This window comes from Manis javanica, chromosome 3 (genome assembly GCF_040802235.1).
Source record: "Manis javanica isolate MJ-LG chromosome 3, MJ_LKY, whole genome shotgun sequence".
Lineage (NCBI taxonomy): Eukaryota > Metazoa > Chordata > Mammalia > Pholidota > Manidae > Manis > Manis javanica.
In genome coordinates, this window is record NC_133158.1 from 176282429 (window position 1) to 176296452 (window position 14024).

Below are 14024 nucleotides of genomic sequence, written 5' to 3' on the forward strand. Positions count from 1 at the left end.
CAGTGCAATCCCGTTCTTTGGTATCATTGGGCTGACCATCTTTGGTCTGCCTAAGATGAATGAGGGAGAAGATAATGAAGAGGAAGAAAAGGAAAGCAAATGACAGTTCCTCACACATGGTGTCTGCTCCTCAGAGACTGTTGACTGAATTGAATTAGGCAGATCAAGGTCATGAGAGGTATTTTTCTTCCTAAGGGCAAAGGGATAAGATGGAGGCCTGAGAAAAGTCACCATCATCCATAGCAACTTAACAGATGGGCCAGTTCCAGTGGGCAACCCAGACTGGTGAGAGTGACTGCATAGAACCAGGAGAGGAGCCTGCAAGGGGGCCTGGGGCAGGGACAGGAGGGCAGGAATAGTCTAGAAAGAAAACTGGCCAGAAAGGTAACTCAGATATGTTCTGGGAACTCTAACATCCTTTGAAATATGCTTCTGTAGGCTCCATGAAGTTGAAAGAGCAAAGGCACTGCTAGCTACATGACCCTAAGAAAGCCTCTTACCCTCCCTGAACTCCACTTGTCATTTCTCTTACAGGTGTGTTTAAAGGACCAACGTCTGTGTGTGTAACTGAAAGCTGGAAGACTGTAACTGACTGTCCAAGTGTTGTAGCATCTGTGTAGAAAAGAGCTGACATTGCAGGCCCAAATCTACTATCTTTAGAAGGCCTCCTTGCAAGGTTAGACCTGAGCTGGCATCTGGAAACTTGGCTCTACAAGTGTTCCAGTCAGCAGCGAACTGTTGTCCACCCAGATGTGCAAATCATATGGTTTATGCTGGACATGTGCTTTCTTCTAATAGTCTGGAATTTTGGTTATGTGTTCAGCAGAAGGCGGCCAGCCCCAATAAAAATCTTGGGTACTGGGTCTCCAATGGGCTTTCTTAGGCAAGTCATCATATAGGGTATTACATTTTCACTGCTGTAATACATCTTAGCCATGGTACAGCTATATGCTAAGACCTGTGAGTCATTTCAGCAGATCTCCAACAGGGGCATGGCCTTGGGACCACTAATACAGTACCATTACTATATACCTGCAGCTGCCATGAGCCAACAGAGATCCTTATTCACCTCAAAAAGGGCATGTCACCACCTAGTCAGAAGTAACAGACAGAAGAGACTGAGTCAGCAACCCCTTAAAAAGCCCCAATCCCTAGAAGGGGTTGGTAACAAGAGGGAGAGAAGTAACATTTATTGAAAGCCCACTGGGAGCCAGTCATTGTGTTTATGTTCACTCTGTATTCATTATTTCATTTCCTCCCATTACAACAGTATTATTATTCCTATTTTTTAGATAAAGAAATTTAGGCACAGAGAGACAGAGTAACTAACCTGAGGTCACAGAGATGGAGGCGAAAGAGGAAGCCTGCAGCAAGGCTGGCTGGCTATGGATGGCAGAGTCCCTGCTCTTCCCAGCACCCACACTGCCTACATAGCTGCCACTCTCTCAGTCTATCAGGCTGCTTGACTGGCCCTAGTCCTGTTCTGCCCAGCAAGTCATGAAGTTTTCTGCAAAACTAGAGCAGCAGAGAAACAGGGCATCTTAGACCACATGATCCTTATCATTCATGTGTGATATTTTTCAAAGCACCATAATACCCACCATTTCATTTGACTCTCATAACTATGTGCTTGTGCTGGACTACCTTGCAGATACCCTCCTTTTTCAGACAGAGAAAATGAGGCCCAGCAGCAAGCCAGGGTACTAGAACAAGGGCAGGACTCAAGCCAAGACCTCCTCCTACATATCCCAGTGCCAGGCACATAGGAGGAACTCAGTAAATACCTGCTGGCTAGATGAATGCCAAGTAAATACAAAATAAATGTGTGCTCAATAGGAAACCAGAATCCTCATCTTTTTAAATTGTTTTTCTTTAGAAACATCTGCATAGTACTGACCAGTCAACAAAGAACTCCAAGTAACCTTCATTTGGTTTCTCCAGCTTCGGCGTCCCCATTTCCGCTTTCACTCCCACCAAGATGTCTGTGTGACCCTGCAAACACATGCAGGAAGGGTCTTCATTCCAGGCACCCTATCACCTCCCTCCTCTCCCAGACATATGCCCCTAGGGACTCTTTTAGGAGCAATGCTGAGACTTGCAAAATGGCCCTTTGAAAAGGTGAAGGCCTTCATATCTAGACATACCTCCTTCCAGAGTTGGCTTGGGTCTCGGATTTGCTCTGGAACAATCTGTACTCCAGAAGCCCAGAGGCATCTCTGTGACCTCAGGTTAGTTACTCTGTCTCTCTGCCTGGGTATGGACTGTGGTCCATACCCCAACCTCTGCCTGGGTATGGACTGTGGTCACGGTACTCTGCCTGGGTATGGACTGTGGTCACGGTACTCACCAGCTTGACCCTGGCAGACCCGCTGGTGTTGGACACCACATCGGTTTCCACTTCAACACATCGGTAATCCTCACAGCCACGGCCATCCACACGGAGGTCTTCCTAAATGCAACAACCACATCTGAAGTCTGTGATACCAAACCACTAACAGACTTGTAAAACGATTCACTCCTTCCCCACCCCAAGAGAACTATGTAGTATAACATGTCCTTTTCTCTTAGCAAATCATCCAAAATTCTGTCCTCATAGCTATTAACAATATTACTATTTTATGTATGAGGAAATGGAGACTCAGAGAAGTAAAGCAATTTACCTGAGATCCCACAGCTAGGGAATGCAAAGCTAGGTTTCCATTCTAGGCCTAAGTGCAAAGTCCATACTACACAGCACACAGGGCAGGCACACAAAAACAACAAAATCTGAACAAGGGACAAAGTTAGCTGCTTCCTTCCAAATCTGCAATTCTGAAGTTGTACCAAGAAGTATGTGTTTTTAGACCTACACAGTACTGTCAGACCCCTACCCCCCAAACTCAACAAACGTACTTGGTAAAAAGCTAAAAACAACTACCCACTACTTCTAAAACAAGCATTCTCTAGAATAGGGTTAAAAAACTTAGGCCTGCAGGCCACCTGTTTTTGTAAATCTCTTATTGGAACATAGCCATGCCTGTTCAATTTAGGTAGCATACCAGCTTTCACACCGCAACAGCAGAGCAGAGGAGTCGTGATGATGACTGTACAACCTGGAAGCCACAAATCTTAAATATCTTGCCCTTTACAGAAAAACTTTGCCAACCCCTGCTGCAGAAGATGAGTTTCAGGGTGGTCTACATACTGCCTTTCCCTTATTCTCATTTATTTACTTCTTACTTACTTATATTATAGCAGTATAACACATCGATACCTATTTTATGTGGTTATAATCCAATACTATCATATTTATCTTGTTGATCAAAATGTTCCAGATTTGGCCATTGGGAGCTCCTTCAGGTTGGTTCCTACATTCTTTCAACATGCCTGCAATCTTTTTTGAGCACTTCTTTACCTCTGACAATACAAGATGTTTCAGCCTCTTCTATTTTCTCTGCCCCAGTCCTGCAGACAGCTTCTTCTCCCAAGGAGCCATGGTTCCATTTATTGGAGAACAGCACTTAAAAATAGGATCTGGGTGCTAAGTAGGTTCATTGCTAGTGGGGTATCATTGCTACCAGATCTTCTCAGCAGACAGAGCTAGAGAATATACATATGTATACTAACTCACACCCTTGTATTTATTTCTGTATCCATCAGCCATGTGTTCACACTGATAGTTGGTTCTAACTTCACTCCTTGCCTTACTTGTAACTTCTTTCCCACTGTCTTGGCAATGGGTTTCAGCCCCCAGCAAGTTTGTTATGGATTCAATGTGACCAAAGAAATTGACAGCAAAACGTTCTTTGGGGTGAAAGGGTTTATTACCCGGCTTGTTCTCCGGCAGTAGGTCGAGCACTAGTGTCTCTGCCTCCACTCAGAGTACTGGGCCAAGCTCTCTATATAGCTCAGTAATAGCTTATTGCCTAAGGGTGTGGAAGCGGTAGCCTAGGAACGGGCCAGTTACATCATCAGGTGGTTTAAGTTCAGTGAGGATCCTGGCCATAGGAACCCCAACTTTCCCAAAGCCAGACAGGGAGAAACCTGACTCATTATCCACAATATATTTACATATTTATTAAAGCTTAGTATACACAAAAGGTAGTTTCAGAATTGCTAACCCATACCTCTGTGAGAAACAAGTTTACTAAGAGGGTACAGTATTTGTGTAGGGTTTCTTTTGTCTCTCAAAATACTGTCTCCATGTTTCAGGGAGGCTCTGTCACTCATACTTGTAGCTGTGTTCCAGTCTGGGTCCCCCACATCCTGGCTCCTTCTCATCATGTACTCATTTTTTGGGTATGTGGACTACTGCCATGGCTTTAGGAATCAAAGCAATGAGAAAAGGTGGGCTCAGAGAAATGTCACTCTCCCCTTAACCCTATTTTCATGCCCCACATCTTTCTAGCCCTTTCCAACCCACCCCTGGCAGGTAACCTATCTCATTAGTTTCAGTATTTCCTTTGTACAAATGAACAGATACATGAAAGTATTTTATGTCCTCTTCTTTCTTACAGGAAGGGTAGCATTCTAAGATACTCTTGTACACTTATTTGCTTTTTTTCTTAAACACTTAACAATACATATACAGGAAATCACTCCATATGAGCTCATAGAGATCTTTCTCATTCTTTGTAACCATGTTTTGAAAGCACTTTTTTTCCAGAAAAAGAATCATTAGCTTCATCAGATTCTCAGAAGGGTTAATGCACCTCAAAAACACTAAAAAACATTTCTGAAGTATATAATTGTCACTAACTTTGCCCTGGCTAAGTGCATGTGTCATTGACTTTTTTGAGAAATTAAAATACAAAAAAGCAAAACTGGGGGGCGGAGCCAAGATGGCGGCGTGAGTAGAGCAGTGGAAATCTCCTCCCAAAAACACATAGAGCTATGAAAATATAATAAAGAAAAATCTTCCTAAAATAGAGACCACAGGACACAGGACAACATCCAGACCACATCCACACCTGCAAGAACCCAGCACCTTGTGAAGGGGAGTGCTTTTTGGAAATCTTAAAGGGGCAGGACAGGTCACTTAGACCAGAAGCAGGGAATCTGGGGATCTCTGGGCACTCTAACCCCCTGGGCAGCAGGGAGGACAGAGGCCCCTTACGGAGATAAATAGTCTCCTGGCTGCTCCCCCTCCAACGGGGCTCCACCATTTTGGAGGAACAGCCCCAGCCAGGCCAAGCCCACAGCAACAGCGGAGATAAACCCCAAAGCAACTGGGCAGGAAGCAGAAGCCCTGTCTGCGCACAGCTGCCCAGCACAAGCCACTAGAGGTCGCTATTCTCCCAGGAAAAGGCTACAAACCAACAAGAAGGGAAGCTCTTCCAGCGGTCACTTGTACCAGCTCTGCAAACTATCTCTATCACCATGAAAAGGCAAAACTACAGGCAGACAAAGATCACAGAGACAACACCTGAGAAGGAGACAGACCTAACTAGTCCTCCTGAAAAAGAATTCAAAATAAAAATCATGAACATGCTGACAGAGATGCAGAAAAAAATGCAAGAGCAATGGGATGAGATGCAGAGAAAAATGCAAGAGCAGTGGGATGAGATGCAGAGAAAAATGCAAGAGCAGTGGGATGAAGTCCAGAAGGAGATCACAGATGTCAGGAAAGAGATCACAGAAGTGAAACAATCCCTGGAAGGATTTATAAGCAGAATGGATAAGATGCAAGAGGCCATTGAAGGAATAGAAGCCAGAGAACAGGAACGTATAGAAGCTGACAGAGAGAGAGATAAAAGGATCTCCAGGAATGAAACAACACTAAGAGAAATATGTGACCAATACAAAAGGAAAAACATTCGTATTATAGGGATACCAGAAGAGGAAGAAAGAGGAAAAGGGATAGAAAGTGTCTTTGAAGAAATAATTGCTGAAAACTTCCCCAAACTGGGGGAGGAAATAATCGAACAGACCATGGAATTATACAGAACCCCCAACAGAAAGGATCCAAGGAGGACAACACCAAGACACATAATAATTAAAATGGCAAGGATCAAGGACAAGGAAAGAGTTTTAAAGGCAGCTAGAGAGAAAAAGGTCACCTATAAAGGAAAACCAATCAGGCTAACATCAGACTTCTCAACAGAAACCCTACAGGCCAGAAGAGAATGGCATGATATACTTAATGCAATGAAACAGAAGGGCCTTGAACCAAGGATACTGTATCCAGCACGACTATCATTTAAATATGATGGTGGGATCAAACAATTCCCAGACAAGCAAAAGCTGAGGGAATTTGCTTCCCACAAACCACCTCTACAGGGCATCCTACAGGGACTGCTCTAGATGGGAGCACCCCTAAAAAGAGCACAGAACAAAACACACAACATATGAAGAATGGAGGAGGAGGAATAAGAAGGGAGAGAAGAAAAGACTCTCCAGACAGTGTATATAACAGCTCAATAAGCGAGCTAAGTTAGGCAGTAAGATACTAAAGAAGCTAACCTTGAACCTTTGGTAACCACGAATCTAAAGCCTGCAATGGCAATAAGTACATATCTTTCAATAGTCACCCTAAATGTAAATGGACTTAATGCACCAATCAAAAGACATAGAGTAATAGAATGGATAAAAAAGCAAGACCCATCTATATGCTGCTTACAAGAAACTCACCTTAAACCCAAAGATAAGCATAGACTAAAAGTCAAGGGATGGAAAAACATATTTCAGGCAAACAACAGTGAGAAGAAAGCAGGGGTTGCAGTACTAATATCAGACAAAATAGACTTCAAAACAAAGAAAGTAACAAGAGATAAAGAAGGCCACTACATAATGATAAAGGGCTTAGTCCAACAAGAGGATATAACCATTCTAAATATATATGCACCCAATACAGGAGCACCAGCATATGTGAAGCAAATACTAACAGAACTAAAGAGGGAAATAGACTGCAATGCATTCATTGTAGGAGACTTCAACACACCACTCACCCCAAAGGATAGATCCACCGGGCAGAAAATAAGTAAAGACACACAGGCACTGAACAACACACTAGAACAGATGGACCTAATAGACATCTATAGAACTTTACATCCAAAAGCAACAGGATATACATTCTTCTCAAGTGCACATGGAACATTCTCCAGAATAGACCACATACTAGCTCACAAAAAGAGCCTCAGTAAATTCCACAATATTGAAATTCTACCAACCAATTTTTCAGACCACAAAGGTATGAAAGTAGAAATAAATTCTACAAAGAAAACAAAAAGGCTCACAAACACATGGAGGCTTAACAACATGCTACTAAATAATCAATGGATCAATGAACAAATCAAAATAGAGATCAAGGAATATATAGAAACAAATGACAACAACAACACTAAGCCCCAACTTCTGTGGGATGCAGCGAAAGCAGTCTTAAGAGGAAAGTATATAGCAATCCAGGCACACTTGAAGAAGGAAGAACAATCCCAAATGAATAGTCTAACATCACAATTATTAAAACTGGAAAAAGAAGAACAAATGAGGCCTAAAGTCAGCAGAAGGAGGGACATAATAAAGATCAGAGAAGAAATAAACAAAATTGAGAAGAATAAAACAATAGCAAAAATCAACGAAACCAAGAGCTGGTTCTTTGAGAAAATAAACAAAATAGATAAGCCTCTAGCCCAACTTATTAAGAGAAAAAGAGAGTCAACACAAATCAACATAATCAGAAATGAGAATGGAAAAATCACGACAGACTGCACAGAAATACAAAGAATTATTAAAGACTACTATGAAAACCTATATGCCAACAAGCTGGAAAACCTAGAAGAAATGAACAACTTCCTAGAAAAATACAACCTCCCAAGACTGACCAAGGAAGAAACACAAAAGTTAAACAAACCAATTACAAGCAAAGAAATTGAAACAGTAATCAAAAAACTACCCAAGAACAAAACCCCGGGGCCGGACGGATTTACCTCGGAATTTTATCAGACACACAGAGAAGACATAATACCCATTCTCCTTAAAGTGTTCCACAAAATAGAAGAAGAGGGAATACTCCCAAACTCATTCTATGAAGCCAACATCACCCTAATACCAAAACCAGGAAAAGACCCCACCAAAAAAGAAAATTACAGACCAATATCCCTGATGAATGTAGATGCAAAAATACTCAACAAAATATTAGCAAACAGAATTCAACAGTATATCAAAAGGATCATACACCATGACCAAGTGGGGTTCATCCCAGGGATGCAAGGATGGTACAACATTCGAAAATCCATCAACATCATCCACCACATCAACAAAAAGAAAGACAAAAACCACAGGATCATCTCCATAGATGCTGAAAAAGCATTTGACAAAATTCAACATCCATTCATGATAAAAACTCTCAGCAAAATGGGAATAGAGGGCAAGTACCTCAACATAATAAAGGCCATATATGATAAACCCACAGCCAGCATTATACTGAACAGCGAGAAGCTGAAAGCATTTCCACTGAGATCGGGAACCAGACAGGGATGCCCACTCTCCCCACTGTTATTCAACATAGTACTGGAGGTCCTAGCCACGGCAATCAGACAAAACAAAGAAATACAAGGAATCCAGATTGGTAAAGAAGAAGTTAAACTGTCACTATTTGCAGATGATATGATACTGTACATAAAAAACCCTAAAGACTCCACTCCAAAACTACTAGAACTGATATCGGAATACAGCAAAGTTGCAGGATACAAAATCAACACACAGAAATCTGTAGCTTTCCTATACACTAACAACGAATCAATAGAAAGAGAAATCAGGAAAACAATTCCATTCACCATTGCATCAAAAAGAATAAAATACCTAGGAATAAACCTAACCAAGGAAGTGAAAGACTTATACTCTGAAAACTACAAGTCACTCTTAAGAGAAATTAAAGGGGACACTAATAAATGGAAACTCATCCCATGCTCATGGCTAGGAAGAATTAATATCGTCAAAATGGCCATCCTGCCGAAAGCAATATACAAATTTGATGCAATCCCTCTCAAATTACCAGCAACATTCTTCAATGAATTGGAACAAATAATTCAAAAATTCATATGGAAACACCAAAGACCCCGAATAGCCAAAGCAATCCTGAAAAAGAAGAATAAAGTAGGGGGGATCTCACTCCCCAACTTCAAGCTCTACTACAAAGCCATAGTAATCAAGACAATTTGGTACTGGCACAAGAACAGAGCCACAGACCAGTGGAACAGATTAGAGACCCCAGAAATTAACCCAAACATATATGGTCAATTAATATTTGATAAAGGAGCCATGGACATACAATGGCAAAATGACAGTCTCTTCAACAGATGGTGCTGGCAAAACTGGACAGCTACATGTAGGAGAATGAAACTGGACCATTGTCTAACCCCATATACAAAGGTAAACTCAAAATGGATCAAAGACCTGAATGTAAGTCACGAAACCATTAAACTCTTGGAAAAAAACATAGGCAAGAACCTCTTAGACATAAACATGAGTGATCTCTTCTTGAACATATCTCCCCGGGCAAGGAAAACAACAGCAAAAATGAGCAAGTGGGACTACATTAAGCTGAAAAGCTTCTGTACAGCGAAAGACACCATCAATAGAACAAAAAGGAACCCTACAGTATGGGAGAATATATTTGAAAATGACAGATCTGATAAAGGCTTGACGTCCAGAATATATAAAGAGCTCACACGCCTCAACAAACAAAAAACAAATAACCCAATTAAAAAATGGGCAGAGGAACTGAACAGACAGTTCTCCAAAAAAGAAATACAGATGGCCAAGAGACACATGAAAAGATGCTCCACATCGCTAATTATCAGAGAAATGCAAATTAAAACTACAATGAGGTATCACCTCACACCAGTAAGGATAGCTGCCATCCAAAAGACAAACAACAACAAATGTTGGCGAGGCTGTGGAGAAAGGGGAACCCTCCTACACTGCTGGTGGGAATGTAAATTAGTTCAACCATTGTGGAAAGCAGTATGGAGGTGCATCAAAATGCTCAAAACAGACCTACCATTTGACCCAGGAATTCCACTCCTAGGAATTTACCCTAAGAACGCAGCAATCAAGTTTGAGAAAGACAGATGCACTCCTATGTTTATCGCAGCACTATTTACAATAGCCAAGAATTGGAAGCAACCTAAATGTCCATCTGTAGATGAATGGATAAAGAAGATGTGGTACATATACACAATGGAATACTACTCAGCCATAAGAAGTGGAAAAATCCAACCATTTGCAGCAACATGGATGGAGCTGGAGAGTATTATGCTCAGTGAAATAAGCCAAGCGGAGAAAGAGAAATACCAAATGATTTCACTCATCTGAGGAGTATAGGAACAAAGGAAAAACTGAAGGAACAAAACAGCAGCAGAATTACAGAACCCAAAAATGGACTAACAGGTACCAAAGGGAAAGGAACTGGGGAGGATGGGTGGGCAGGGAGGGATAAGGGGGGGGAAGAAGAAGGGGGGTATTAAGATTAGCATGCATGGGGGGGAGGGAGAAAGGGGAGGGTGGGCTGCACAACACAGAGAGGACAAGTAGTGACTCTACCACATTTTGCTAAGCTGATGGACAGTAACCGTAATGTGGTTGTTAGGGGGGACCTGATATAGGGGAGAGCATAGTAAACATAGTATTCTTCAGGTAAGTGTAGATTAAAAATTTAAAAAAAAAAAAGAAAGAAAGAAAGAAAGAAAAGGGGGATTACTCCTTAACAGGATAAAACTATCGGTAAATCAAAGATCAACGCATGCTTTAAATATCCTTAATGTTGATCACTTAAAGGGTGTCAGATGATCAGCTATGGAGGTACTCTTTTCTGATAATATTCCTTTCTCTTAATTAAAAAAAAAAAAAAAAAAAGCAGTTACTGTGTGCTGACGTCCAATGAGTTCTGCACAGTGGTATAGAGGGCATGTCAAAGTGTGGGCAAAGGGTCTGTTTGTTTCTACGCAGAAGATCAAGGCCTAGCTTGGATACCCAGAAAATGAACTAAGATACGATATGAGGAGGAGCTTCCGGCATCAGCACTCTCTGGAGGACTCGTGCCGGGGGATGATCATCAAAAAGCCTCCCCAGGGATCCGGACGATGCTGCGGTTGTGGCTGCATCCAGCCCACCGTCTCCTGGACTTGCCATAAGAAGGAGGAGGGAGATGTCTAGGCTGGCATGTGCATACAGTGAGACAACGAATTTGACTGGATCTGTACTGTTGGAACTCAACCAGGAGTTGGGAGGGGTGCAAGTTGTAGCACCCCAAAATCTCATGACTATAGACTATCTATGGTTAAAAGAACATATGGGATGTGAACAGATCCCAGAAATGGGCTGCTTTAATTTGTCTGATGGTTCAAGTACAGTTGGAAAATATCCATCATATTATAGATAAATTTTCACAAATGCCTAGGGTGCCTAAATGGTTTTCTTGGCTTCACTGGAGATGGCTGGTAATTATAGATTTGCTTTGTTTATGTCACCGTATTCCTATTATGTTAATATGTGTGTGCAAATTAGTTAGTAGTTTAAAACCTATACATACTTAAGGTACTATACAAGAAGATATGTCAAAGAAATAATCAATCCTCCCAAGTTTCCTTCATATGCTACATCTATAGCTTTTCTTCTTCCTTCCTAATTACAAACCTTAAATAGAATTCGTGCCTCATATCGAATTTACCGAGTATCATAATTCCTCCAGGTGGTAAAGATACCTCGAGACAAATGCTGGACATAGAAGCCACAGGGCATAAATCTGCAAAGAAGTAAAAAGCTAACCTTTGCAAACAATATGGCTTCTCTCTCACTTACCAACTTTACATTTCCCTGTATGGCCCCGGAAGATGACTGGTTAGCCAGAGACGGGTAAGATTCCTCAAGGGAGGAACAACCTAAGACAGGCACAGTCGCAGGGGGGCCATCAGGTGAGAATTTGGGGATCAACAGAGGTGAGGCTCAGAACCTCACCCCCCCTGCTTTGAGAGAAATCTTCTGCATCCGTGGATGTCTTGCTGCCCTTGTCTAGCCTGGATTAATACTTAGTCCATAGGCACACACCTGATCATCTGATCATCTACATTTGCCTTCTTACAGCACTAAACTATGTTTTCTACCTTTATCTTGCATCTACCTACCACTTCAGCATTTTATTAAAAATAAAAATAATAATAATAATAGGAGAAATGTGGGATCAACATATAAATCAAGTACAAAAATCAAATGAATATTCATATTTGACCTGATGGTTTATAGGTCATATTGCATGATCAAAACCGAAAGTTTCTGTGATGAATGCCCTTGTACTGTTCACCATGTAAGAATTTATTCACTCTGTAGGAATTCGTTCACCATGTAAGAACTTGTTCGTTATGCTTCGGAGGATTGGAGACTGACGAGAATTGGGCTTGAGATGGATTAATGATTGTACATTGAGCATTGACCCCCCTATACTGAATTTTGTTGTTGTTAACAACCATTTGATCAATAAATATGAGAGATGCCCTCTCAAAAAAAAAAAAAAAAAAAAAAAAATCTATACAATAACAATACAATGATTCACTACTAAAAATACAAATGATAAATCAAAATAGATTTTTTTTTTGAGAGGGCATCTCTCATATTTATTGATAAAAAAAAAAAAAAAAAAAAAAGCAAAACTGCATCCTCCCAGCACACAGTACTATAACCATATGTTGTGCTGGGCTCAGCTCTTTCACTCTCTCAAATCCTGTTTATACACAGAAAATAACCACCACCAATCAGGCTGAAGCCCCTTTACAGGTGCATCCACTCACAGCCCATTCCTTCCCAGGAGGCAATCCCTCCCTCCAGTCTGGGGAGACCTGTACTTGAAAAGCAACAGAATTTCCAGTCTAGGAGAATGTGCCTCCTGGTTAGAAGTCCATAAAGTGATCCCTCCTCACTGGAGAACCCCAAAACTATGAAACCATGCCTCTTCACAACTCCACCCACAGAACATGAAGGCTTCTTAGGTCAATCTCTGACCCCCATGTTTTTCCCACCCCCAGATGTGCCCTACAAGTAAAGTGAAAATCAGGCCCTAAGACACCATTTACAAGGAATCCTTCATGGGCTGCAAGTATGGTACCAGTGCGAGCATTAATCAGGGGTTCCAGGTATGGTGCTGCCATTAACTAGCTGCTTGACCTAGGACAAGTCCCTTCTCCGTCTAGACTAGTTTCCACATTTGTAAAGATGGTGATTGAATTAGATGGCCTCAAAGGTACTTCTCTAATTCTACAGATCTATCATTTAAAATAGCCACAATTATTTGCAAAAAATACAGTAGCTACTGTGTAATGTACACTTTCTAAATCCCAGATATGCTAGGAACACTACACAGTGAACATATTTAATCCTCACAATAGCTCTGCAAGACACCTATTTTTCACCCTATTTTAAGAATGGGAAACAGGTTGAAAAATGGTAAATGGCTGGCCCAACCAAGGTCACACAGCCAGTAAGTAGCACTTGAATTCCAAGCCAGAACACTTCACACAATTCTACACAGACCCCTGTGTTCTGAAGGGTCTCTTCACTGCGCAGCAGGAGTCAGCACTATCCTCCCTTGACAGATGAACTGGCGGGCTCTCCCACTTGATCCTGCTTCAACATACCACTCACTCTGGGAAGATCTAGTCACAACCTCTGCAATGACAACCCACTTGTTCCAGGCAGGGCAGGAGGGTGTCAGAAAACAGGACCTCACTAGATCTTGCCCTTCCAGCCTTTAAATCAGTCTCTGCCCGCTGCAGAGGGCCCAGTGGGAAAGTCTCAGGTGACAAGTAAGAAATAAACAAAAAGCTACAAATTTTCCTTTCCAAGGCTGCTTATTCTTTTTTTTTTTTCACAGAAAAAGCACCCAAAAGAATATGAGAAAGACAAACCAAAAAACAAAATGAACTAGTTCATGAATCACTATGCCCAGGACTTTTAAAAAATTGTTTTCCTCATAAAAGGCTTAGGAAATCACCAAAACCGGCTTGGCCTGACTCAGAGCCCTACCACATTACCATATTCATCTGTAGTACTCAGGA

The 14024-nt window shown here is 41.6% G+C and overlaps 1 protein-coding gene across 2 annotated transcripts in view; it reads right to left on the bottom strand.

Moving 5' to 3' along the window:
• The window catches only part of EXOSC7 (exosome component 7), a 75903-nt gene that overhangs the window by 56118 nt on the left and 5761 nt on the right, over window positions 1–14024 (bottom strand). Inside the window, exons 2-3 of one of the 2 annotated variants that reach the window (XM_036996236.2) lie at window positions 2348–2449; window positions 1898–1992 (exon numbers count right to left, since the gene is read on the bottom strand). In XM_036996236.2, the coding sequence (XP_036852131.1) occupies window positions 1898–1992; window positions 2348–2449 (197 nt within the window). The remainder of the gene's footprint in view (window positions 1–1897; window positions 1993–2347; window positions 2450–14024) is intronic. The other variant, XM_036996237.2, reaches the window with a different exon arrangement.